At 36.1% G+C, this 26,521-nt stretch overlaps 2 protein-coding genes across 2 annotated transcripts in view; both read left to right on the top strand.

Moving 5' to 3' along the window:
• Window positions 1-15,297, top strand: part of LOC132143464 (protein tweety homolog 3) — a 35,072-nt gene extending 19,775 nt beyond the window's left edge. The window contains exons 5-15 of the mRNA XM_059553689.1: window positions 792-1,012; window positions 1,327-1,422; window positions 2,912-2,984; window positions 3,708-3,783; window positions 7,023-7,078; window positions 7,165-7,257; window positions 7,381-7,473; window positions 9,480-9,616; window positions 11,759-11,938; window positions 12,405-12,480; window positions 14,988-15,297. Of these exons, the coding sequence (XP_059409672.1) occupies window positions 792-1,012; window positions 1,327-1,422; window positions 2,912-2,984; window positions 3,708-3,783; window positions 7,023-7,078; window positions 7,165-7,257; window positions 7,381-7,473; window positions 9,480-9,616; window positions 11,759-11,938; window positions 12,405-12,480; window positions 14,988-15,161 (1,275 nt within the window). The 3' untranslated portion in view covers window positions 15,162-15,297. The remainder of the gene's footprint in view (window positions 1-791; window positions 1,013-1,326; window positions 1,423-2,911; window positions 2,985-3,707; window positions 3,784-7,022; window positions 7,079-7,164; window positions 7,258-7,380; window positions 7,474-9,479; window positions 9,617-11,758; window positions 11,939-12,404; window positions 12,481-14,987) is intronic.
• Window positions 15,298-20,230: 4,933 nt separating this feature from the next.
• Window positions 20,231-22,131, top strand: LOC132143023 (neuropeptide FF receptor 1-like). Its single transcript, XM_059553187.1, has one exon. The coding sequence runs from the start codon at window positions 20,748-20,750 to the stop codon at window positions 22,083-22,085; it is 1,338 nt and encodes a 445-aa protein (XP_059409170.1). The 5' UTR covers window positions 20,231-20,747; the 3' UTR covers window positions 22,086-22,131.
• Window positions 22,132-26,521: the final 4,390 nt, after the last annotated feature.

Genomic DNA, 26,521 nt, shown 5'->3' with positions numbered 1-26,521 from the left:
TGAGCTGGGGACATTTTGCCTTATCCAGGTGTTAAAAACATACTTAATAGCACTCAGTCCTAAACACTTTTTTCAAGCACTTTACCACCATTGCTAGCTATTTTACAGCCCTGATTAAGAGGGTTGCATGGCATACCAATACTAAAGTACTGTGGTGCCAAAAATATACCACTGCTGTGGCTAGAGTTCATTGCCCTTTGCTGAACACTTTAACTCAAATAAACACTCTACTTCTGTTGCCAAATACTCCACTGCACCTCATGGCGATACCTAAAGCCCCTAGAATACAGGGTTATTAAATGTTAATGCATTCATAAGGTTAGGGGTTTAATAGTTTTGGTTGGCTGGCTAGGACTTCTTGTAGCTAGTAATTATGAAATATATGAAAATATCCATAAGCAACTGTTAAAAAGCCTGAGAGGTCATCAAGTCCTAGTTTTCATTCAGTGAAAGCCAAAATGAGAAGCAGTGTATCTAATAATCAATTAATGAATCAAATTTCTTTAACAATCAACAATTGTTGTAAGCATGTAAATCGCACAGCATTGAAATGTCACAACAATTCCGGCCTTCCAAGACCATTTTGACTGAAACCGAAAAATCATTTTCAGGTGAATAGCAATTAAGATCAAAGTGTATTTCACTCTGACACAAACAGCTGAATGCATAGCCTTTCAAAGCATCCTAGCTAATGATAACCTACATTATAACCCACCAGTTTGATTCAGGGGGCAGAAAAAAAAGGATCTGCTTAATTGAGCCTAAAATATGTGCTTTTTTATGTGTTTTAGGTATCCGAGAGCACCAGCAGTCTGAATGAAACCCTCCAGGAGGGTTTGGTGCAGCTGGAGACTGTGTACTCCAAGCATACAGACTACCTGTCCATCGTCCAGAAACTACAGGGTCAGCTGGACGAGCTGATCAATCTGATGGTGGAGGTGCCTTTCTGGAGCAGTACAGATCTCTCTCTGGATCACCTGGCATCCATCACTGAGCAGTATGACTGGTACAGGTAATTAAGAAGTCCAGTCTAGTCATCATACTCTGTGATGGCTAAATTGGTTTCAGAGGTATTACCCAGATAGTACTGGTTTCTAAAATCCTGTTGTTGTTGTTTTTTTTTTTTTTTTTTTACAAAGAAGTAGTCTGGCATGATTTGTTTTCCACATAAGAATGAGTAAATGTCCAAAGAAGTAAATTAGAGTTTATAGACCTACACAATAGAGTTTCTCAATAATAAAGTCCAGACTTGTTACTACTTTTGGATGGAGTTATAAAGACATTTTCAGCCATCTGGAAGAGATCATGTGTATATGTGTTTTGTAGGTGGTTGGGTTATCTGGGTCTGCTGCTCTTTGATGTTATAATCTGCCTGCTCGTTTTGGTTGGCCTCATACGCAACTCAAGAAGCATCTTGATCAGGTAAGTGTAGAGATGTTTAACACATGTTTTTAGTTAATAACACACAAAATAGCCACCCATGTAATCAATTGCAAAATGGTTCCTAAAGAACCTTTTCTATACCTTTAAGAAACAACATATATATATATATTTTTTTTTTCTTTTTTATTATGTGCCAAATTTTTTATTTCTATCCAAATTTACACTATTTTACTCAGTAGTATTTAATATATATGCATTTATGTGCTGATTTGCTATCTGTGAAACAGTTGTTATTGTTACCTAAAATGATTAAAACTTTAATTTTCATTAACTGAAATAAAGCTAAAATAAAATATTAGATGTAAAACTTGAACTTACTAAAATTACAAAAGTAAACCTGATTTAAAATGAATGCTAAATAGAAATATCTAAAAATAAAAACTGAAAAAAAAAATAAAATTACTAAAAGTTCAGTTAAAATAAAAACAGATTTAAAGCATTCATAAATACTATATTAGTATATAAATGATATAAATAGCACTAGAACAAAAGCGTTATAAAATCAAATTTGAATCACATTTATGGGTGTTACTGAATTCAGCAGGATGGTTTGAGATGTGACATGACAATATAGGGATAATCACAGTGAGTGAGTCACCTGGAATTAAACTCTGAACACACATCAGTAGAATTTAAGTAAGAATGTAATTGACCTTTGACTCTTACAACAAAGAAATAAGTGTAAGGAAAATAAATAATGAATGTCAGAATGTTGATATGCAGGATCATGTGATATTTCAGGGAACATCAAAAGGGACTTTCTTGTTTTCCTGGTGGACTGAAGGAGGTGCCTCAGATTAAACTGCACTGCCTGAGTTTACAGTTTCAGTTTGGAAATTTCCAGGTTGGAAATCGTTGTGTGAAAATGCCTATTTTTAGCCTGTAACTATGCAAAATTGAGATTCATTCTCTGAAAGCCTTTAGAAATGGTGAGAGAGAGAGCACGAATCAGAGTAGAGTTGGCAGAGGAGAGAAGGATTCAGGCAAAACGAAATCTATTTAGTCTAGTAGGGAGGGTGAAGATCTCGTCTTGATTCACTCTGACTCACTTTTTCACTCCTTCTGCTGCAATTAGACACATTTTCTGCCGTGTGTTGTGTACATGTTTGTTTATATTAGTGTTTTAGGGTGCATGTGTGTCTAGAAGCACATTTGGTAAGTGGGAGTTTGTTAAAATCGCAGAGATGTTACTCACCATGAGCCTAAACAAGTTAAAAAGAAACCAACTAGAAAATATCCATCAAAAACACAGAAACATTTCGGCTTTTCTTAACTAGACTAGAATAACTCATTCTCCTATTCTCAACATCAAAAGACTCAAATAACAGTCATTTTTGTAGAGAAGAATTAAAATAAGCACTTTAAAAAGAAAACAAGTGTCCGAATTTTTCCCATTGTAAGCGCATGACTGTAAACTTTTTTTCTCCTGTATTAATGTGGTAATGAATAATGTCTTTCTGTCCTTCAGTGTTTGTTTGCTAGGTGTGCTGACGCTGGTGATCAGCTGGGCTTCACTTGGGCTTGAGTTTTCTGTTGCTGTGGTGAGTATATTAGTAGAAACACCTTTTTAATTCACTTCAATTTTATGCCAATATATTTCTGTTTGGGTCTATGGCTGTCTAAAAAGAGTAGAGACAAATTATGTGGGGATTATTTTCTTCAGGAGAATATATAATAAAATAAGTATATACACTACTGTTCAAAGTATGTGTGTGTGTGTGGGGTGGGGGGTGTTACTAAAAAGTCTATCATGTTCACCAATGCTGCATTTATTTAATCAACGGATTATAATTGAAAATGGTAATATTATTACAATGTCAAATAACTGCTTTCTATTTGAATATATTGCAAAATGTAATTTTTACTGTGATGCAAAGCTGAATTGTGGCATCATTACTCCAGTCTTCAGTATCGGATGATCCTTCAGAAGTTATTCTAATATGCTGATTTGATGCTGAATATAGTTGTGAAACGTAATATTTTTGTGGAAACCGCAATGCATCATTTTCAGGATTAGAAAGTTCAAAAGAAAAGTGTTTATTGGATCTAGAATTTATTTATTTTTATAACAATGAACATTTCCTGTCACTATCTAAATAATAATAATTCCTTTAAAATAGTACTGCCCCGAAACGCTTGAAATTGTAGTATAACTTTTTTATAAAGAAAAGGTGATGTCAGTCACTTAAATGTGTTTGTTTTTAGGCCTATATTTGAGGGTTTGTGTGTGTGATCAATGCTTCATGTGTGGTTCTCTTCCTTAGACTGCCAGTGATTTTTGTGTTGCGCCTGACTCTTACATAACCAAAGTGTCACGTGAGAATGCCGTTATCAACCAAGGTATGTGTGCCTAAGTCAAGTTGAGTTTATCCAGGGTTCACTGGGCATTTAGATGCTTGTGACAAGGCTCAGATCACAAAAAAAAAAACGATACATAAGTTATGTTAACAAAAGTAGTAGAAGCACTAAATAGAGTACTACCGGTAAATGCATTTGTTATTTGCATTTTGTTATTTTTTTTTTTCAATTCAATGCATCGTCCAAGACTTGAACTCAATACTCCTCACTGAAAATGTTTATGCTCACAATCGCTCATTCATTCACTTGAAATGTCCTGGAGCATTGCTGTGCAAAGGAGGCTTTCTTAAAGGGTGTTTATGTACAAAGCAGGTTTTGTATCTTGCTCTCAGACCTTGGCTTTCCTGGACACACATGAATGTCATTGCTAATTAGTTCCCACAGGAGATACAATTCATGACCCTCTCAGTCCCTACACTCATTCACACTTGCAAACACACTTGTGCTTCACTGCTGAAGGTAATGGGAAGTGTGTCAGCAGACCAATAAAATCTTGTCAATAATCTTATATCTGTGTATTTACTTCCTCCTGCATATTAATTTTACTGACGCTTCTGTTCAAAACTTTGGGGTCAATAAGGTTTTTAGAATAAGAAATGAATACAGAATGACAATAAAGATGTTTATAAAGCATTTTTGAATGACTTTGATCATCAAAGATTCAAAATTCAGCTTTGTCATCGCAGGAATAAATTATATTTTTTTAAATGTATTAAAATACAAAGCAGTTATTTTAATTTGCAATAATATTTAAAAAATATTGCTTTTCTTGTTGAGTAAAAGAGATTATTTCAAACACAACAAATTGTCTTATAGACTCCAAACCTTTTGAATGGTTATGTATGTTAATATATGATATCATGTAATACAACCCAAATTCCGGAAAAGTTGGGACGTTTTTTAAATTTTAATAAAATGAAAACTAAAAGACTTTCAAATCACATGAGCCAATATTTTATTCACAATAGAACATAGATAACGTAGCAAATGTTTAAACTGAGAAAATTTACCATTTTATGCACAAAATGAGCTCATTTCAATTTTGATTTCTGCTACAGGTCTCAAAATAGTTGGGACGGGGCATGTTTACCATGGTGTAGCATCTCCTTTTCTTTTCAAAACAGTTTGAAGACGTCTGGGCATTGAGGCTATGAGTTGCTGGAGTTTTGCTGTTGGAATTCTTGTCTTATATAGATTTCCAGCTGCTGAAGAGTTCGTGGTCGTCTTTGACGTATTTTTCGTTTAATGATGCGCCAAATGTTCTCTATAGGTGAAAGATCTGGACTGCAGGCAGGCCAGGTTAGCACCCGGACTCTTCTACGACGAAGCCATGCTGTTGTTATAGCTGCAGTATGTGGTTTTGCATTGTCCTGCTGAAATAAACAAGGCCTTCCCTGAAATAGACGTTGTTTGGAGGGAAGCATATGTTGCTCTAAAACCTTTATATACCTTTCAGCATTCACAGAGCCTTCAAAAACATGCAAGCTGCCCATACCGTATGCACTTATGCACCCCCATACCATCAGAGATGCTGGCTTTTGAACTGAACGCTGATAACATGCTGGAAGGTCTCCCTCCTCTTTAGCCCGGAGGACACGGCGTCCGTGATTTCCAACAAGAATGTCAAATTTGGACTCGTCTGACCATAAAACACTATTCCACTTTGAAATAGTCCATTTTAAATGAGCCTTGGCCCACAGGACACGACGGCGCTTCTGGACCATGTTCACATATGGCTTCCTTTTTGCATGATAGAGCTTTAGTTGGCATCTGCTGATGGCACGGCGGATTGTGTTTACCGACAGTGGTTTCTGAAAGTATTCCTGGGCCCATTTAGTAATGTCATTGACACAATCATGCCAATGAGTGATGCAGTGTCGTCTGAGAGCCCGAAGACCACGGGCATCCAATAAAGGTCTCTGGCCTTGTCCCTTACGCACAGAGATTTCTCCAGTTTCTCTGAATCTTTTGATGATGTTATGCACTGTAGATGATGAGATTTGCAAAGCCTTTGCAATTTGACGTTGAGGAACATTGTTTTTAAAGTTTTCCACAATTTTTTTACGCAGTCTTTCACAGATTGGAGAGCCTCTGCCCATCTTTACTTCTGAGAGACTCTGCTTCTCTAAGACAAAGCTTTTATAGCTAATCATGTTACAGACCTGATATCAATTAACTTAATTAATTACTAGATGTTCTCCCAGCTGAATCTTTTCAAAACTGCTTGCTTTTTTAGCCATTTGTTGCCCCCGTGCCAACTTTTTTGAAACCTGTAGCAGGCATTAAATTTTAAATGAGCTAATTAAGTGGATAAAAGTGTAAAATTTCTCAGTTTAAACATTTGCTACGTTATCTATGTTCTATTGTGAATAAAATATTGGCTCATGTGATTTGAAATTCCTTTAGTTTTCATTTTATTAAAATTTAAAAAACGTCCCAACTTTTCCGGAATTCGGGTTGTAGTAGCAAATGATAAATACACAAAATTACTAAAATAAAATTAGTTAACACAATATTTAATGAAATTCACTCTAGCTAAAATTGTGCCATATTGGACGGTTCATTGGTTTTTTACGGTGACGTTTTATTTAAAACATTTTTTTTAAATCTATTTTTATCTTATCCATCTGCACCCACTATGAGTGTGATGATTTAGATTGTGAGGTTAATTAATCATTAAACCTCTGCCTGAGGTCATTCCACTGCTGCTTCTCTCATTCTCTCCCTCTCTCTCTCTCTCTCTCTCTCTCGTCTCTTTTTCATACACATGAACACATAGTAATAGGGTTCAGAATCAGATTCATGCAGCGCCTTTACAGTCATCTCTCCCTCACATACACTCATACTCACACTTACACACAGTAAAGAAACTTGATATCCTAACAAATGAAGCTAGTTGGCATTGTCAGTAATCTCAGCCAGCTGGCTTAGTAAATAATGAACTAGCAGGTCACAGTGACACAAGAGAGGCAGAGGCACGCAGTGCTTCCAACAGATTTACTGCTTGGTTTTGTTAGTTTGCATCGGCTGTTTTCTTTGCAGCATGATTTCAACAATATTTCAATTTCTGATCAAGAATATCTGTGCATTGATCGATGCAAGGCGAGGGCTGTGTTTTGGAAACCTGTCACTACTTGATGTCTCACATTTGAGGAGTAAAAAAATGAACATATTTATTGGAATTCATGTGTGTTGGTTATTATCTGTGTTATGTGTGTTAGATATCCTGCAGTATTATCTGAAGTGCAGCATGGGACAGACCAACCCATTTCAGCAGGTACATAATTACTCTTCCTCTGCTCTCTTCCTCATTGTCTTTCTTGTTCACTTTCATGAATAATAAATTGGTCCTCTGATTTGCAGAAACTCTCCGGAAGCCATAAAGCTCTTGTGGAGATGCAGGATGATGTTTCCGAGCTCTTGCGCTCAGCTATTCGAGAATTCCCCAATACTAAGGTGTGAGTTTGCGGATGTACTGTACTCAGTACTGTACAAAAAACTCAGTACTCAGTACATATTCTGTGCTCGGTATAGGAATGTTAATTTATGTTCTTTGTCTCTCTATGGGCTGGTTATCAGAGTAACCTGGAGGAGATGCAGGGGGTGTTAAACTCCACTGAAGTCAGTCTCCACCACCTCACTGCCCTGGTCGACTGTCGGAGCCTGCACATGGTGCGTGTGCTAATATTAAAAATATAAAACTTATAAAAATATTACTTCACTTTTAATGCCTTTAAACTGACAAGTAAATTATGTGTAATGACAAAATGATGCAATACACTTTTAAAGCTGCTACATAAAATAAATGCATTATTATTATTATTATTAAAAGCCATGGTAAAATATGTTGCCTCTGATCCACCTTACCCCCTGATATCTGTGTTTTACAAAAACTTTATTAGAATTGATCAGTGTGGTGGAAATCACACCACAAATATGGGAAAATCAGTTTAATTAATTTTAAATTAATTGTAAAACATTAAAATCCATATGGAAAATGCACTTGAAAAATAGCAAAAAAATTAAATAAAGTAAAATAAATGGTGAAATTCATAGTAAAATGTATTCAAGACATACACTACTTTCAGTGTTGGGTAATATTATTATATTACAATAATAATATTACTTTGCGCAATAACTAGTAGTGTAACTAATCACTAATAAGATTTCAGTAATAATATTACAGTTACCATCCATAAAAGAGCTAGTTACTTAGTTACTTTTGATGCCTTAACCTCAACTGATGTGAAGTCCAACTATACAATAATTCCTTGATTTATTTTTATAATTTATTGAATACATGAAGTCACCAGTGCAGCAGGCAAGCTTGAAATATGGAAAAGCTTACATTCAGCGGATGAAAATGTTGCCATTACATTGATTTTGTGAGAAGAACAGATGATCTGAACACCAATCTATAAGTTGTGGCATTACTTTACTCTTGCATTACATGGCTTGCCCACCCAAATCCCTCTGATCCCGATATATAAATTGTATTACTAGAATTCAAAATCTTTTAGCAAACAAAAATCTTTTACAAACTTCTGTTATTTCTTTTGATAAAATAAATCATGAAATATATTCGTAAATGGGGAATAGAGAAAGTATAGCCTCTATTAGCTTCAAGCTACCCATGGCAATTAATGAGTGTTTGTAATAACTTCTGACTTTGATCCAGTGTCAAAATTTGGTCTAATGAGGCAGAAATATATTGTCAGTAATATTTAATAATAATTTTTTGCTAAGATACGCAATTACAATTTCTGTGGGGTGTGAAGGAAATGTTATGTAACTTGTAGTTTACAGTAGTGTAACTAATTACTGTTGCCAGAAAATAGTAAGTAAAGTAATAATATTACTTTTGAAAGGAGGAACTAGTAATAAGTAATAAATACAATTTTGGTAACAAGCTCAACACGTGAGTACCGATTAAAAAGTATGGGGTAAGTGTTGTGGAAATTGTTTTATTTAATTTTTGTTTCTCCGCAAGTACACATTAAATTGTTTAGTAGTGACTCTAAAGAACTTTTTAATGTTACAAATAAAGTTTCAAATAAATGCTGTTCTTTTGATTTTTCTATTCATCAAAGAATCTTGAAACAAAGGTATCAAAGATGCATTTTTAAGAATAATATAGTTGAATTTATATAACTGTAATTGTAATAACATTTCAGAGTATTACTGTATTGTTATCAAATAAACATAGCCTTAGGCCCCATTTACACAAGTGCGTTTTCGTTTTAAAACGCATTATCGTTTACACCTGCCCGTGACTAGCAACCGACATCCTGTTTACATTTTTACGTGCATGTCCAGTATGCATGAATGGTCATGTGACATGATTTTTCATTTATGTAGTGTAGACGGAGATTGTTTCTGAAACACCAGTGTAAACGCGTATCGTTTTAATTCTAAAACACAGTTTTAAAACGAAAATGCACTAGTGTAAATGGGGACTTAGCTCATGAGATTTCTTTCAAAAACATTTAAAATCTTACTGATCGCAAACTTTTGTATTACAATAAGGGGCATAAAAGTGTTTGAAGTTGAAGGAACACTCCTATATAACTTCCCACGATTATGCTTGTACTACCTGTGCAAATGCATTTATTCCACTTCCTTTAGAGTGTTGAAAGCAAGACTTTTCATATTACTTTTCATCTTTGTTTTTTCAACAGGACTATGTGCAGTCTCTGACCGGATTGTGTTACGATGGAGTGGAGGGTCTTATTTATCTGGTCCTTTTCTCATTCGTCACTGCGCTAATGTTTAGCTCCATCGTTTGCAGTGTGCCTCACACTTGGCAAAGCAAGAGGTGAGAGGGCAAGGGTCAAAATGTACCAAAAAACGGGGAATGGGTTGAGAAGAAGCAAGGTATATTAAATGCAGCTCCAGTAGACAGACAAGGACTTCAGTTCATGGACAGAGAATTGACTGCCAGTGACGTGTTTGTTTAATGCTTTTATTTTCACATCTGCTCCTTCTGTTTTCACATATTAATCATCTTCTCATGACTGTGTGTAGCTTCTGTTGTCTTGTCGTTCATTCCTCTTTGTGTCATAGATTTGGAAAACCCACTGCTCTGTAGTATGTGTGAGAGACACACTTGTTTTGTAGTGCTCTATGGGTAATCTAAATATAGTTACGTATAAAAGCAAAATAGTAGTACATTTTGAGAGGAGTATTTTGAATTATGGCAATGGAGGAATTTTTTTTATTCGACTCGTGGTATAGCATATGTCTGCAATTACGCTTGTGCAAAGGCAAAGAACAAAGAGACCCTATTCTAAATTCGGTGCTAAAGCAGACTGACATTTCTATGGAAGATGCTGCCTCCCTTTGGACTATCTTGAAACTGCAAGAAAACCTTATGTGCATTTGTGAAGAGTATAATCATTATTGAAACATGTTCATGATGTGATTACACACTGGGCAAGTTGGTCCGGAGAAGCTCTGTTAAGAGTTACACATATGAAAGATATCTTGATCAAAGTGGCATCCAAATCTACACTTTCAGAGATCCACTATTTCTTTTTTTTTTTATTCCCTTTTTAAATGCTACCACCCCCCCCCCCACTTTTACTTTTCTAATCCGATTCATAGTGGTTGTTGTTGATTTAATGCATGACTCAAATCTCTGAGAGAACGTTCAATGGTTGCTGAGGACAATCCATTGGACATGCAAAAGTAATTCACAGTAATTTTTGTGAGATTCTTGAGTTTACTTGATTTGTTTCTGACTCGCATCCATGGCTGCAGGATTGTTTTTACTCTTAATTTTATTTATTTATATTTTTTTCACTGAATATGCACATTAATTGAAGCATATACATAATAAATGAAATGGAGATGTTACCCCATTCCAAATTGACCACAAGACAATTTGTTGTTGTTGTTGTTGTTTCAGCATCCTGACTGCCAGTTTTACACTTCTTCTAATAATGCCCAGATGACTTAGTTTGGAATATGAGTAATGTGCTTGGTTTTTCCAACAGCTAGCAGATCAACTATTTCCTAATTCATTAAACCACAGTATTCACTATGCCATTTGAAGTCATTAATATGAAAATTAACTTTTAAAATCAAGAGTTAAGGACAACAAGAGCTTTATGTACGGTACATTAGATTTCCCAGTAAACATTGTGGAGAGAGCAAATCAAGTGATTTTAAATTAATTTAATATTTATTTTGATGTGAATATTAGATGAATATAATATACACTATCATTCATATCTGATTTAAAAAAAAAAATAGCAAAAATTTTAATTTAAATTATTTCTATTTTAACATATTTTGCTCCTGTGATGGCAAAGCTGAATTTTGAGAAATGAATTTTGAATGAATGAGAAAGTTCAAATTATTTATTTGAAATATAAATATTTGGTAAAATTATAAATGTCTTTACAGCCACTTTTGATCTATTTAATGTGTTTTTGCTGAATAAAAGTATTAATTTATTTCAAAGAATAAATGTTAACTCATCCTGGACTTAAACTAGTAGTGTATGATATTTTCATTTCAATTTCAATCATTTTATTTTTATAGTCATTAATAAAATATTTTGCAGTAAAAATAATATGCATGCTAAAAGGTATTGAAATACTTTTATTTTTTCTACTCGATGTAAATGTGGTGTTGAATGCATGCTGAAAGCATGTATTTCATATAAAGCATGCAATGATTCTAGATAAAGTTTTTTTTATTATTATTATTTCTTTAATATATTTTACAGTACATAAAGTTATGAACATTCACTTTGAAAGGAATGACACAGATAATTCTGGGAAAAAACAAATGCATGAATCTATTATCCATCAGTATGCTTTAAAGTCATTTTAGGACTGGCGTGGAAAATTGCTTTTAAAGAGATCTTCACTAAGTCCAGTGAGAGGAGAGACCTTTTTCCCTCCCCTCTGACCCAGGGGCACGTGTTTCACCTGTGCTAATTTGTCTGAAGGTCTGAGGAGGAGGATGGCGATGAGACTTCGGCCACACTCGGCCCGCGAGCGCCGCACGATAACCTGTACCGCGTACACATGCCTAGCCTGTACAGCTGTGGCAGCAGCACCTACGGCAGCGAGGCTAGTCTCCCCGCTGCGGCACACACTGTCAGCAACGCACCAGTCACTGAGTACATGTGAGTGTAGCATCGCTAACCTCATCCTAATGCATGGGCTGGATTTGAAGGACCGTGTCGGTATTACAGGTCCTGTAGCATAGGCTCGGTAGCCTAGATTACTGCATGGGCTTCAGATCAGTTGCTAATACTGCATGGGTTTTACTTCTTGATTAAAATTATTATATATAGAGCCCCTGAACGGCGTGTAGAAACAAATACAATATGGCATAGAAAGTACAAGTAGATAATTCAGCTTGTGCAATGGGTTTTATTATATGATAGGTAATGTTTTACGCAACCCAAGCGATATCTATCATGATCTACATATATAGTGCATAGTGGTATCACTCAGTGGCTTTGCGTATTACTCCTACCCTGCAGTTCAAAGCTTTCTGTCAGATTTGTTAAGTTTAGTGCATCGCGGTGTGGAAATCCCTCCCTTGAAGAGGGAGTCAGAGTAACTGGTATCTCGTTTGTGACGCAGGAGCCAGAATGCTAACTTTCAGACCCCTCGGTGCGAGAACACGCCACTCATTGGCAGAGAATCCCCCCCGCCGTCAGTAAGTGCACAAGCACATTTACACAAACACACATGATTGTAGGTGAACAATCGTTATTTGCCGCAGTGTCACACATTCAGTAACTCTTTTAGTAAAAGGAATGGATCTTCTTGAAACCCTGCCCCATGCTTGACATAATTGATTTATAGTTCTTTAGATAATCCAGAAAACAGGATGTTAGTGTGATAGTATTTATGCTTGTCTCTTACTGACGAGTATGTAATTACCAACAGTAAAATTTGACTTTTAATGTAGTTTTATCATATAGATGAACATTGTCAACTCAAAACAAACACACATAAAGAGTCTTGAAGGTCATTTTGGCAGCCTGTATGCGACGCTATATAAGTATTTATAAGTCCTCACAAACAGCATGGCAAAATAGTTCCAGCCAAATTTGTCATCATTTGCTTTTTTTTTTTTTTTTTTGGAACGTGAAATAAAAGGTTCTCTTTTCCATACAAGAAATGGACGTGATCCAAACATGGCAAAAAGGCACCCTAAAAGCTGTTCATACAACACGTGAAGCCTAGCGATAGCTTTATGTGAGGAAGATAGTTAAATAAAATTTTCAAAAAAATTTTTTTCAGAAAAATCATTTCACTTTCATTTACGCTATACCTTAAAAACAATACATTTTCAATACCATGGGATATTATTATTACAAACGTAAATGTGCAATTCTTTAATTATCTGTCCACAAAAATGTTGGAAATCTGAAAATAATTTGCAACATATTGCAATTCCAAATGCATGTTATACTCACACAACTTGCAATGATGGAGTTTGCTGCATTTACTGTGAACGGAGCGATTCTGAGATTGTAAAAACGTTGGATCATGAGCTGCTAGCGTGTAAAAATTGTGATGACTATATACTTTATAATAAAAATACACTCTTGTCACCTTGATGTCAGAGTAAGGAGAAAGCGCAGTTGGTACCAGTGTACTGGTGCTGTGGAAAATGAGCATTGAAACCCTTTCAAATGTTCAGAATCTACATGTATCAAAAACTGATACATCTAAAGTAGTTAAATATATAAAGGAAGATTTTCTGCAAATAACAACTTAAATTTCGGTCTCTTCGCTCAAAGCTATTGTACACCTTCATAAGATTTGTAATATAATGCATTGTTATCGTAGACTACTTTTAGGGTATATTTATGGCCTTTGTTTGTCGTTTTTTGGTGCTTAATAGCGTCCATTTCCATTCATATGCGTTGTATGAAAAAGGGCTGCATGAACATTTTGCTAAATTTCACCTTTTGGGTTCTATAGAAGATCATTTATATGGATTTGGAGTAAATGGTGGTAGAGTATATGCATTTTGGGTAAACTATTTCTTTAAAATGTATTCTGATGTCATTTATTTCTCTTATTTTTAAGCCAAAGCCCCTCACTGAGTGGAAGTGGTTTTTGCAATGCTACAGAATCCTGGAGTTTGCATGATTGCATGTATAGTCGATGACAAGACCATATAATTTTTTTCCTGGTTCATGCACTGTGAATAAGGGAGCACTTTTTTTTTTTTTAAGGGGCAGGGAAACTCTTTTACTCAGACTTGGCATGCTAGGGTATCTTTCATTCTGCCACTAGTTTGAGTTCAGAAACGAGAACACTCAGTCCTCTTCTAAGCGCCGCTCTCACTCCGCCTTACTTTCGAGGTGTTTTTTCCTTTAGATTTTTGTATTTATGGGCCCTGGATGTGACGCATGCATATTCAAACTCCAGACTGGAGAGACCAGCCAAGAAACCATGTTTCTTTGAAAGGATGTAATCTGATTCTCAATAATGTCATAGTCCGGGTTGCGGCTTTTTGGAGCCTGTTATTGCTGGAATTGGAATTGCCGATATATTATGGAGTAGTCTCTCCTTCTCTGGATTTTATGATTCAAAATATGCATGCATTTTGTCTCTTTCTCACCCAACTGAAAAACATCCCCCATGCATGTCTGTTTGGTAAAGTGTCTCACATTATAACCCCACCCCTAAACAGCTGTTAATATGATCCCACATGTAGCTGCATTATCTATATGTGCCATTTTCATCTACTGTTATTTTTTTTTACCCCTATTTGTCATTGTGTTAACTTTTCTTCCTTTCTTTCATTTTCACATTAATTGCACTCTTTTTAATCGAACTTGCACTTAAAAGCCGACCGTGAGGAGAAAAGTATCTTATAATGATCATATGCTTCATCACAGTAACTCTTAGCTTTAAAAAAACCCATCGGGCTGTCCAAATGACTGTCAGTTTGTCTGTTACGCATGTGAGTGAGTTAGTGAGAACGACAGAATGAGGTTCATATTTATATGTGCTTCATGTTTGTAAGAGCTACAGCTATACTCTGTCCTAATGCCATTTAGACGCTGTAACTTTTCCTCACCTTGACTAAATAATCGTGCCACATTAGGAAAAACGTTTTTCTATCGTATTGTGAAAATAACTCAAATAATGTGATTGTGTCTTCCTTCCCCTTTTCCTTGTTTTTTTCTCCCTGTTTTGCAGTACACCTCAAGCATGAGGGCCAAATACCTGGCAACCAGCCGCCCAGACCAATCCAGGCCATCAGAATCCCAGAACGGTCTGGAGCCCAACATGCGACCAGACCTAACCAGCCGCTCAGCTCCAAACAGCCGACCAAATTCAGCTATCCACCGACCCCACTCGGCCATCCATTAACTATCCTCAAATGCTTACCCAATAGTCATCTACCTGTCAGGTCCACCAGTACAAAGTTTGTCTCCACATCGATGTTCAGCCCAGTGAAGAAATTCGCCCTAACATCCTTATTTGATTGGAAGCAGTCATCAATGCTTACCTACTCTTGCTTCTTAAAGACTCCATTCTCCCATAATACCCTTAAAGAGATTCTCTCAGGGCAGCCATATTGGCAAGGACTGCAGGACCACATTATCACAGGATAATGGTTTATTCCACTAATTTTCCACTAATTGCCTTGCTGTGAAAGAAATGTCACCATGACATTCAAATTTATGACGGAGTTCTATTTTTAAGCATTTTGCAAGATTACATATAGTTTAACGAGGTTTTTAAGATTTATCTGCAGTTCCTGACAATATGGCAGCATTCTACTACCACAGCCACAGTCCAAGGTATTCATCATTGCCACTTGATGTTAACAGAGATATTTACTCATTTACAAATGTTCATGAGTTAACTGAATCCCATACTTGCGACTCTGTGGTTAAACAAATGTTCCTGTCATAAAAGGCCACTCTTTGTATTTACAGTTCCATGTAATCTATGGTGTACCACAGTGTGAATTGACAGCGATCAAGCCTTTGAGTCATTATGCACATTCAGTATCTTATTCTAGAAGGGAAACCATTGCACATCACACTATGGGTGTGTTTGTGTGCGTGGCGTGTTTGCCTTGTGCATTAGTGAGCGTGTTTTAAAACAGCACAACTCACGAGCTTTGCTCTTTGTAAATAGTAAGTGTTTTTGTACTTTAAAAAAACGTCTTAAGGATCAACACTACAAACTCGGTGCACTAATCTTCTGTGTAACAGTGCAGTGCAAAATTTGCTGTGGCTTAGAGCTGCAGTGAAGAATACCTGTAAGAAAAAAATGGTCAATGAACTCTGTGATGAAATAATAGTACATGTTTTGTAGACATATCACTTGAATTTGTGAATACACTTGTGGGTGCTCGTGTCTATGTGCACACTGTAAATGTGAATATTTCTAACGGAGGAAAATAAGCTTTGAGTGAAAAAGGTGAAGAAGGGATACCTGGACAAAAAGAGAAATGCCTCTCCACAGCCCCACATGTAAATCTTTTTTCTGTTCAGGCTTGTCATTATTTAGCAGGAGAGTGAATTTTGTGTTTTTGTAGTGAATCGGAATCTATTTTCACCACGGTCAGCCTTTTCCTTATTTCTGTTTAACATTAATGGGGAAACACTTCTCTGTGGTGTTGATGGATCTGCAATATGGACATGACTGACAGGCGATTTGTGGTTTCGACAACTTTCCGCGGGAGAAAGGTCAAAAAAACTAATTGTGAAGAAAGAAAAAAGCGACGGGGACAATGAAACTAAGGAAATTTCCTCCTTGTCATGCAGTCACTAAGTAAGACTTGTATGGATGTAGTGTAAGATAACCTAGCTGTCTTTACCAAGTGCGGTATTATTGGTTTAATTTACTTGCATCCAGTGTCATAAGGCTGACATAACAGTGTTAGACGTTGTCATGGCGCCAGTCAACCGCTAATGTTATCCTGCATAAGATGTGGTATCTAATGCCACTTTCAATACATTGCACCTTGATTCTTGAAAGTGGGTGTATATTTGCTTTTGATAAATATCATTAATTACATTAGCAGGTAGAAATGTCATTTTAAACTGGAAAATGCTATAATGCTGTATCTTTTATGACTTTGTGACACCCTCAGTCAACTGAGGTTGCGTGTTGTTTGAATTATCTTTTTGTGTAACAAAAGTGGATGCTGTGTTTGGATGCCAGCAGGAAAGGGCTTGTATCCCTAAACCTCAAAGATCATGCACAGACATGCTTTGACCATGTAGTGACAGGCATCCACTAAAGTTACAATCCTAAAAAAACACTCATGCACAAAAAGTGTCCATGCAACACTAGATGTTTCACATACACACTGAATATTACAGAGAAATTTGATTATTTTGCAAGCAACACAAATGGATAACCATGCACCTTAACACTCAATAGACACAATGTAAAATTGCTCTGAAATATGTGAGTCTTTTTACAGTATTCAACCACTAACCATCATATAGAGACAATCCAAATGTTCGGATCTATGATTCTGTACAATATAATGCAGTTGCATGACTGAAGGAAATATGAGAAAGAAATATTCTGCCTTTCTTAACATTTTCATACAGTAACCTTTCTGTAAAGTACACTTTTTTTTCTAGCGTATTCTTGTTAGCTTTCTATTGTATAGATCATAACAAATGAGCCTACACCTTTCTAAATGTGAATATGAATGATTCGTCATAAATTGATGTTTTGATAACAATTCTTATGGATTTTTTCATGTTTTTTTGTTTTGTTTTTGATTTTTTCATTTGTGATTAAGATGTTGTAAATGTCAGGAAAAAAAAAAGATTTTCTGAGCCTGAATTCAATGTTTTAATAATATATTAAAATAAACTTATCTGGTGCAGGGTGTTGAGCATCAGTGCCTGAAGAAAAAGAAAAAATCACTTGGTCAAGGTATGCATTTATCAAGGTATTCTCTACAAAAAAAAAAACGTTCCTTGAATCTTGATACATAAAATGGAAAGAAATAATCTATGAACGAATGACAAAGTTCTGAACAGAATTTGCACACTTGTTTGTTTGAAAACTGCATGTAATCTGGACATACATTTAAAAATAGACTATGTATAGCCTACAACTACAAAAAAAAAAAAAAAATAGAAAATGGTAGCAGTTGGCCTGCTAATAAACAGCTGTATGTTTAAATGTCATATAGAAAAGTAGTCTAAACTTGTGTGTTGTTCCTGGGTTGCTGTATATACAAAATTATGTAAGGTATTGTATCATAAGCAAAACGATACTGCTAGCATAGACATTTAATTGATTTTAAAGGGATAGTTAATGCAAACCTTCAAATGTTTTAATACTTCAAATATGTGGTTCCAAGAATTAATAAAGCAGAATTTCCAGGCTTTTCTTTTTCATATACTGTAGGCCTTCCTAATGAGGAGTTTGGCTTTAAAGCTCCCCAAAAAATGTCATAAAACAGGCAGTGTATAGTTTTTTTGCTAATGAAAAGTCGTTGTCTTTGATGTAGCCTACATTAAACTCTCGATTAAGTAGGCTACTGTATAAAGTTCACATAAAAACGTTACTGAACTATCAACACCCAGGTACACAACAGTAAAACACACTGAACGAATAATGTGTGTATGACATTGACAACCTCGTTTTTATTCACAGAAAGAAAGAAAAACCCTAACTAAGATTCTTTCAGATCCTTACATTGCAAAAAGTAAAATATCTTCGTTTTACCATTTTATAATTATTTTGTGATCTGTTATCACCTGGCTATGTCTCTTTCTGAAACAATTTAATTCTCAAACAAATCAATGTCACTAATTCCTTGAAGAAAACGTGGCGTGAATCGAGGGTTACTTTTTTGAATCGCGCCATCTGATTTTTTGGCGCTAAACGCAAGACATGGAGAATGAGACGATAAAATAATAAAATTTTATAATCATTATGCACTTAGACTGCAATTTTACTGTATTTTGTCTGTTACGGTTATCCATTGTACAGAGTACTTTTTTTTTTTACATTTAAATGCCTTCGTGACCTACACTTGAGGGTGTCTTGAGGGTTTGTAAGAGACCAGATTTGTTTAGAATTTTTACTTTATTTGAGTCTTGCTTATTTAAATTTATGTTTAAATAAAGTTATGATGCAGCGCAACTGACTGTAAGATATGGTTGTAATTGCATCTGTATCACAGGGGTTAGACGAATAATGCCCCAGAGGAGTTACAGTAGGCACAGACGGCGCGGAAATTCTGCACAGATGGTGTGGTAGAACATGGAAACACTGAAGTGTAATGAATTCAGAAGACAAATATGAAATGTGCTGACAGGAGAAAGTAACACTATCGTGCAGATTAAGAGAGTGGGAGGTAATTAACCATGGACAGCGGTGCAAGGTGCGGATCTAGTAGGCCTACATGTGAGCGGTTTTTCCCTCAGTGATATTGCAGAGACATTAAGCAAGCATCCTTGGACAATTAACATATCGTGACTTTTTTATGACAATAGTTTCTTATAGTGTGGGGAAAGAATAAGCCTAATTTAAAATGCTAATGGTAAATAATTTTAAAGGCTGTTTCCAGATGGATGAAGGCCTATTTCAGTAAAGAGAGACAGATTTTTACAGTAGGGAAGAACTGAAGTTGGATGGGAATGTTCAGATCACTGGTGTTTATTTAATGGCACTTGTAATCGCTTTACATCTGAAAGGACAGGAGGTTACAGGAGGAATGCACAGTTGGTGACCGTCGGCTGTATCAGTAACTTTTTACCGCGAGGAGGCGCGTGTGAGCAACGGTCGAAGACGGTTAAAGACAAAGCTTCAACCTCAAACGATAACTCATCTCCTTTACTAGAGGTCGTGACCAGGTAACTGACGCATCACAGCGCTGGATTTAATGGAAGTCTGCTGGAAAAGACTCGTTGATCTTTACCTGAAGGATATATTTTAACTTTCGACCCACTGGAAGATACAGTGTCTAAGTAAGTACCAATTTCAAATTCAACTGTACGTATTTCAGCTATGTAACGTTACTGTGTAGACTGGTAGCCTAAATGTGTCGTAGTTTTAAAATATATTTTATATAAAATTATTATTATTAATAGTAGCCTATTAAGATTTTTATCAAAGGTTTAGTGTTTTAGTAACCTATTTATGAATTATAAATGCTTTTAAATAAATGTTCACTAAGATTTACTTACATATTATACAATATTATATTTTATATACAATAAAAAAGTAAAATAAAAATTGTAGTTTTAATGAATCACTGTATTGTACTCTGTATTTAATTACATTGCATTGTACCATTCATGACTACATCAACATGACTGCATATCAGTTTGATAGGTGAATTGGTAAACAGTAAGGTATTTTTTATTGTTTTAATTTTCAAAGTAAAAACCTATCAGTCTTAATTTAAATTGCTAACAGCATTAAATTAGCAAAGTTTAATGTGGGAATCTGAGCTACGCTTATACACACTGAAAGTATAAATAAATAAAAGGATTTTGAAAGCTTTTACTTGTGAGCATTTGTTGCTTTTCTCCTTTCTTTTCAGGAGTATGTGAATAGATGTAGCTATGTATATTTACGTGTGTGTGTATTTTTTCAGGTCATACGTGATACAGATTACCTTAAAGTTTGAAGGAAGAAAAGAAAGAAGAGGAGGTACACATATTAAATAAAGAAGATGGTCTGCAATTCTTTTGATGTCATCTGTATTGTTTGGGACAATAAAAGTGAATACTGTTTTTGGTACTGAGTGAGGAAGAAATTTGTTTTGAGTATTTACAACGACGAAGGAAAGGAACATGGATTTGAGATCTTCTGTTTTCCTTCATTGTCTTCAATATTTTTTATGGATAAATGGAAACTTTGGCACCTGAAAAGTAATGTTTTAGTTAGTTTTAGTTATGTAGTTTAGTAATGATGTAGTTCAGTGATAGTTCACCCACTCAACATCACAGGAAAACCACTATGAATCTGACCCCACCTCAGCCAACAACCCTGCTCTACGACCTTCCCAGGGCATTGGACCTTCAGCGTGAACCTCAAAACAAGAGCAGGTCGGCTCCAGTCAACTTCTTCAACAGCACCTTCTTCTTCCAGGATAATGCAGCTTTAGAATGGAAGCTGTTCCTCACCATCCAAGAGCCTGGCACCATTATCTTGGCTGTCCTGTACTCTATTTCCTTCCTAGTGGGCTTTTTTGGCAATGTCATGTCCCTCAAAGTCCTACTGGGCCAGCATGGAAGCATGCGACTGTCTGGTGCTAGCGCCACACGTTGCCTGTTGATAAACTTAGCGGTGTGCGACCTGGCAGTGGTTTGCGTGTGCATGCCCGTCACCCTGGGCCACCGCATTTATACGCCATGGGTGTACGGCGACTTTTTGTGCCGGGCGGTGCCCTTCACGCAAGCAGTGTCTGTTTCCGCCAGTGTCCTGAGCATCACGGTCATCAGCATCAGTCGGTACTATGCAGTTCACTCACCGCTACTGTCCCGAGCCTACTTCACTCGTCGACGCATCCTCGCCTCTGTCACAATTGTGTGGCTCGTCTCCTCAGTGATCTGCATGCCAGTTGCAATAGTTACTAGGCGTGATGAAGTAGCTTTGATCGAAGGGCTAGCCATCGTGCTGCCCGTCTGTGGAGAGGTATGGCCTCAGCCGCGCTTGCGACAGGCGTACAATGTCCTGCTGTTCAGCGCCCTCTACTGTCTACCTGTTGGGTTTAATCTCACTTTAGCCTTCCTCACATGTCGTCGGCTGCGTAGCACTGGTTCTGAGAGTCGGTTCACTGAGTTAGACCCCCGTTCCCAGGCACTTCATGAAACAAGGCTGCAGGGGCGCAGGCAGATCGCACGTATGGTCGCAGCTTTGGTGCTGCTGTTCGCTCTGTCATGGTTGCCAATGTATGTGACTGATATTTGGCTGGACCATGAGTTGCGCCATCCACCAGATTGGCTCCTTCAGACCAGACCCTTTGCACAATGGTTGGGCCTCACCAACTCTTCTCTCAACCCTTTTTGCTACTGCTTCATTGGTGACCTTCACCGCTCAGCCAAGGCTTTGCGTTTGCGCCTCTGTGGCCCGTCCCCGGCCTCGGCGCTGGCTCTGGCTTCTCTCCCAAAAATATTCAACCTGCAGAATCAAGATAAGTCTCAAGCGGGTGACGCCAACAACTCAACCAACTCTTGCGGGGGGGGCGTTGGGAACCTTAATATGTCGATGTGGTGGACTCAATCTCGCACATGTGAGTCAATGAGCTTGCCGTACCACTTAAGAATGACTGAGACAATTACACTGGATGCATAGCAGATCTGATGCACTGCCATGGGCATTTCTTCTAGAAAACTGGATTTTTAGTTTGCCGAGAATAATTTACTTACCCTCATGTCGTTACGAACCTGCATGACATATTTTCATCTGTGAGACACAAAGGATGACATTTTGTTCATATAATGAAAGTCAGTGGGGTCCAAAAAACATTTGACTTACAACGATTGAATAGACAAAAAAAACTATTAAGACCTTTTCAGAATATCTTTTTTGTATTCCATAAAGAAAAATCATACAGGTTTGGAAAGTCACGAGTGTGAGTAAATGATAATTGAATTTTCATTTTTGAATGATCTATCTCTTCATGTTTTGAAAAATAACTTTATAGGGGTCATATGACGCGATTTCATGTTTCCATTTCTCTTTGCAGTGTTACAAGGTCTTCGTGCATAGATAAGATCCGTAAAGTCACAAAGATCTCAATCCCACAGAGATATTCTTTCTAAAAGTTAAGACTCAACCATGAGGTATGAAGTTGATGAAGTTGATCACTGTGTTGGAAGATTTGCATAACACCGCCGAAATGTATACGCAAAGAAAGAAGGTTCTTTTATTAACTTTTATTCTAAATAAAATTAACTTTTATTCTCGCTGTTGTATTGTTGTTGCTGCCATGTCTTGGAGACACTGTGTATTTCCAAATATGGTAATGGGCGTAACATTTCCATCACATGCTTGACCTCAACACACTGGATAGCTGGCCAATCAGCACACTGCGCAGTTCCAAATGATGAGATTTGTAAAAATCAATACGTTTCAGAAAGGCAGGGCATAGAGGAGCAACAATAATGTACAGTATGTTTAAAATTATGTATTTTTTAAATCTTTAACTGCATAAACACGTTTAATTAGACCAAATACACAAAATAATGTGTTTTTTTGCATTGTCATATGACCCCTTTAAAGGACTGAGGAAAAAATGGCAAACATTAATATATGTATATTGTATATATATATATATATATATATATATATATATATATATATATATATATATATATATATATATATTTGTCTAGTTTTATTTAACTGTTCTTTCCTATATTCTCAGGTGGGAATGGTGCTGGTCATGTGTGAGGATTGAGTTTCTTTTTAATTCTGTACATTTGTTGAAATTGTTTAATGGCAAAGTGATTAAACATTTCATATTGCATATGGAGTTCATGTTACTCTTTGTTTAGATCTGCTGTAAATGTGCTAATAATATGTTATAAATATCTTGCCACCGGGACTTATTAGGTCATAGCAATCTATATTGTAAAGGGATATAAAGTGGTTCAATGCAGAATGTGTACAGTCGTGTTGCTAAGTTTTGCCTAGAGCAGTGTCTTAAGATAAACCAAGTTTAACATCATTAAATGCTGCTTCTATGTCTGGCAGAGCAGTTTAATTAAAATGATCATCTGAGTGAAACCCAGACACATATACGCACTCACACCTATTGTCCTTGGTGAAGAAACACATTGAAATGTATTTCTTCTCACCTGCTCTTCTAAATGTGGAAACCATCTGCATCTCAAGTCATCACCCTCTTCTAAGTGTTATCTTACTGAAGTCAGACCAGAAACTCTAAATGACACTACCATTCAAAAGTTTGAGGTCAGATTTTTTCAAGAAGTTGATCATTTTATTCAGCAAGGATGCATTAAATCGATCAAATGTGACAAAGATTCTTACATTGTGACAAGGAAGACTGGTGTAATGATTTTGAAAATGTAGCTTTACAATTACAGCAATAAATACATTTTTAAATATATTTAAATGGAAATCAGTTATTTTAAGTTGCAGTAATATTTCACAATATTACAGTTTTAACTGTGTTTTTTTTTATCAAATAAATGTAGCCTTGGTTAAGAAAAAAAAAACTATTTTAGAAAATGTAAAAAATCTCACTGGTTGTTGTGTAGAAATGAAAATCACTTGAACATTACACCGAATTCAAGGTCAGACATTTTTTTTTTCTTTTTTTGGTTTGGATAATATTTTTGGTATAATTTTTAAACAAATCTGAGACTCTAGCTTTTTTCCTGCACTACGCTGTATAATGTGTCACGGTGTCCAAAAAAAATTGGATTTGGACTTTAATATTCTGTTAGGAGAAATGCCCTCTGGTGAAAACATTACATTTTTTATTGACTTGGAAATGTTATGGCAGCAGTTGCATAAGAGTCTACAGTAACTAAAAAGAAATTTGACAGGTACGATGAAGGTAGACATATTAGTGAAATAAAAAATAGACTGAGATGTAAAAATTTCATTTTTTAAATGTTTCAGTAATTAGCTGACATTAAAATTTTGCTGTTTGCAGACATAAAATTTACTGTTATGTATACCTCACTACTCTGTTTTATGTTGTTGTTTGTTTTACACATTTGTGCAGGTACTTATTTTATTCCATGAATATATGAAATATGAATGTTTTCTGCAATAAAGTCAAGTGTGTGAGGTGTCTTGTGTATACAGTAGGTTCCTTTGTCTTGGCACTGCAAAGTATGTACTGTTGAATGCAGTTTCAACAATCAATAGCATAAAAGCATTGTGTGTAAAAGAGCACATTATTTAGAATTTGTCAAGAGAACTTACAAACTACTAAATCTTATTCTGTCCTTCTCTCAATCGCTCCCTTTCTTCTTCTCTTTCTTAAAAGCAGCCAGGATCTCTTTAGTGAGTTGTAGTGCAGCCTGGGAACAATCAGGTAATTTGATTGATTCTGATCAGGGGCGTCATGCATTCATGATTTTTGAGGGGGCACATTTGGGGGGGTCGGGAGTATAAGTCATTCTACGAAGGCACTGTATAACTGATATAGGCTTATTTTTTTATTATTTTTTTTCCTTTTTATTCAAAACAATTCCAAACATGCTTAATATATCAGGAAATATCTCGTTTCTCAAATATGTGTAGGTAAACGCGTTTTGCACCTTTATAGATTGTTATTTGATGAATATATGGAAATGTAGTGTAATCTATTAACTACACATAAAAACCTGACTTTTTACTTAAGTGCCATATCATGCCATAAAATATTTTTAATACATTCATACATTCGTACGCACATCTGCACTTTTTGTTGTTTCTGATGAGAGAATTCGCTAAATAATTCAGTCAGCGAGCAAGTGAACAAAACACCGCGTTTCAGTGATGACTCTTCTGGACGTCTCTCATTGGCCATTGCATGCATAAGCGCAACAGAATAGTTTCTGATTGGTTGAAGCGTTGTACGAACGCGTCTGTCTCTGGCTCAGCGCCAGCCAGCGAACGCAGATTTGAATTTAGCAGCTGATGCTGTGCACTGAACGATCTTTACACCGCTGTGATTGTATCAAATATATAAAAAAATATTATTCTGCAATTTTTTTTTTTTCGTTTGGAAGCTGCATTTAAAATCCACTTTGCTCAGAAATCTGAGGGGGCACGTGCCCCCTCACTTTGAATGGGCACGACGCCTCTGATTTTGATGGCCTGAATGTGGATAGCAGATAACAATCACATAGAAATAAACCCATGGTGCTGTCACTGTATTTAGCACAGGAACATCTTGCATCGTGATAAATGCATTTAAAAGACTTCTGGAAATGTTCATTCTGTTCCTGTCTTTTGTGCTTCATTCACCTCTTAGCTGTTCAGGCTACCCACCAACACTTTCCTTAAAGGGGTCATATGACGTTGCTAAAAAGAACATTATGTTGTGTATTTGGTGTAATGAAATGTGTTTATGTGCTTTAAGGTTAAAAAAAAAACACATTATTTGTATATAATGTACATTATTGTTGCTCCTCTATGCCCCACCTTTCTGAAACTTGTCGATTTTTACAAAGCTCATCATTCTGAAAAGCGATGTGTACCCTGATTGGCCAGCTATTGTTGCATCCAGTGGGGACATAATTACTTATTATAGTGACTTATACTGTGATTTTACATGTTTTGTTGCATATCGCGCAATGTTAACATAAAACCATATCTGCATTTGTGATCAGACAAACGACAAATGACAAGCGCTACTCTACTCTGCTTACAGCTCGCTTTTCAATCATCAGTGGAAAATTTTTTAATAATACACCAAAATACTTTCCTTAGGGTCTGATATCAAGCCTACATGCAACCTTGAAAGTGCAGAAGTGATCTGTTTTTGTCACACTTAAGCTATTATTTTGCATTAGCAACAGGTGTGACCAAAATAGTTTTCTTCTTAATTGGTTTTTCTTCTTTTTCATCAATCAAATTTCAAAACATGCACACACATACTGCATATTAAAAATAATGACTGTGAATTCAGCATGCTGGCAGTCCTGAGCTGGCGCTTTCATACATTATCCATGAGTTCATCTTCATCGGCTCAGTCCCTGTGTAGATTAATAGTGACATTTTGCCCAAGAGATATGAATGTGGGTAATTTTAGCATGTAGTTGTGT

The sequence above is a fragment of the Carassius carassius genome, chromosome 7 (genome assembly GCF_963082965.1).
Source record: "Carassius carassius chromosome 7, fCarCar2.1, whole genome shotgun sequence".
Taxonomy (NCBI): Eukaryota; Metazoa; Chordata; class Actinopteri; order Cypriniformes; family Cyprinidae; genus Carassius; species Carassius carassius.
The sequence above is the reverse complement of the archived record's forward strand: the minus strand, read 5'-3'. Positions and strand labels throughout refer to the sequence as shown.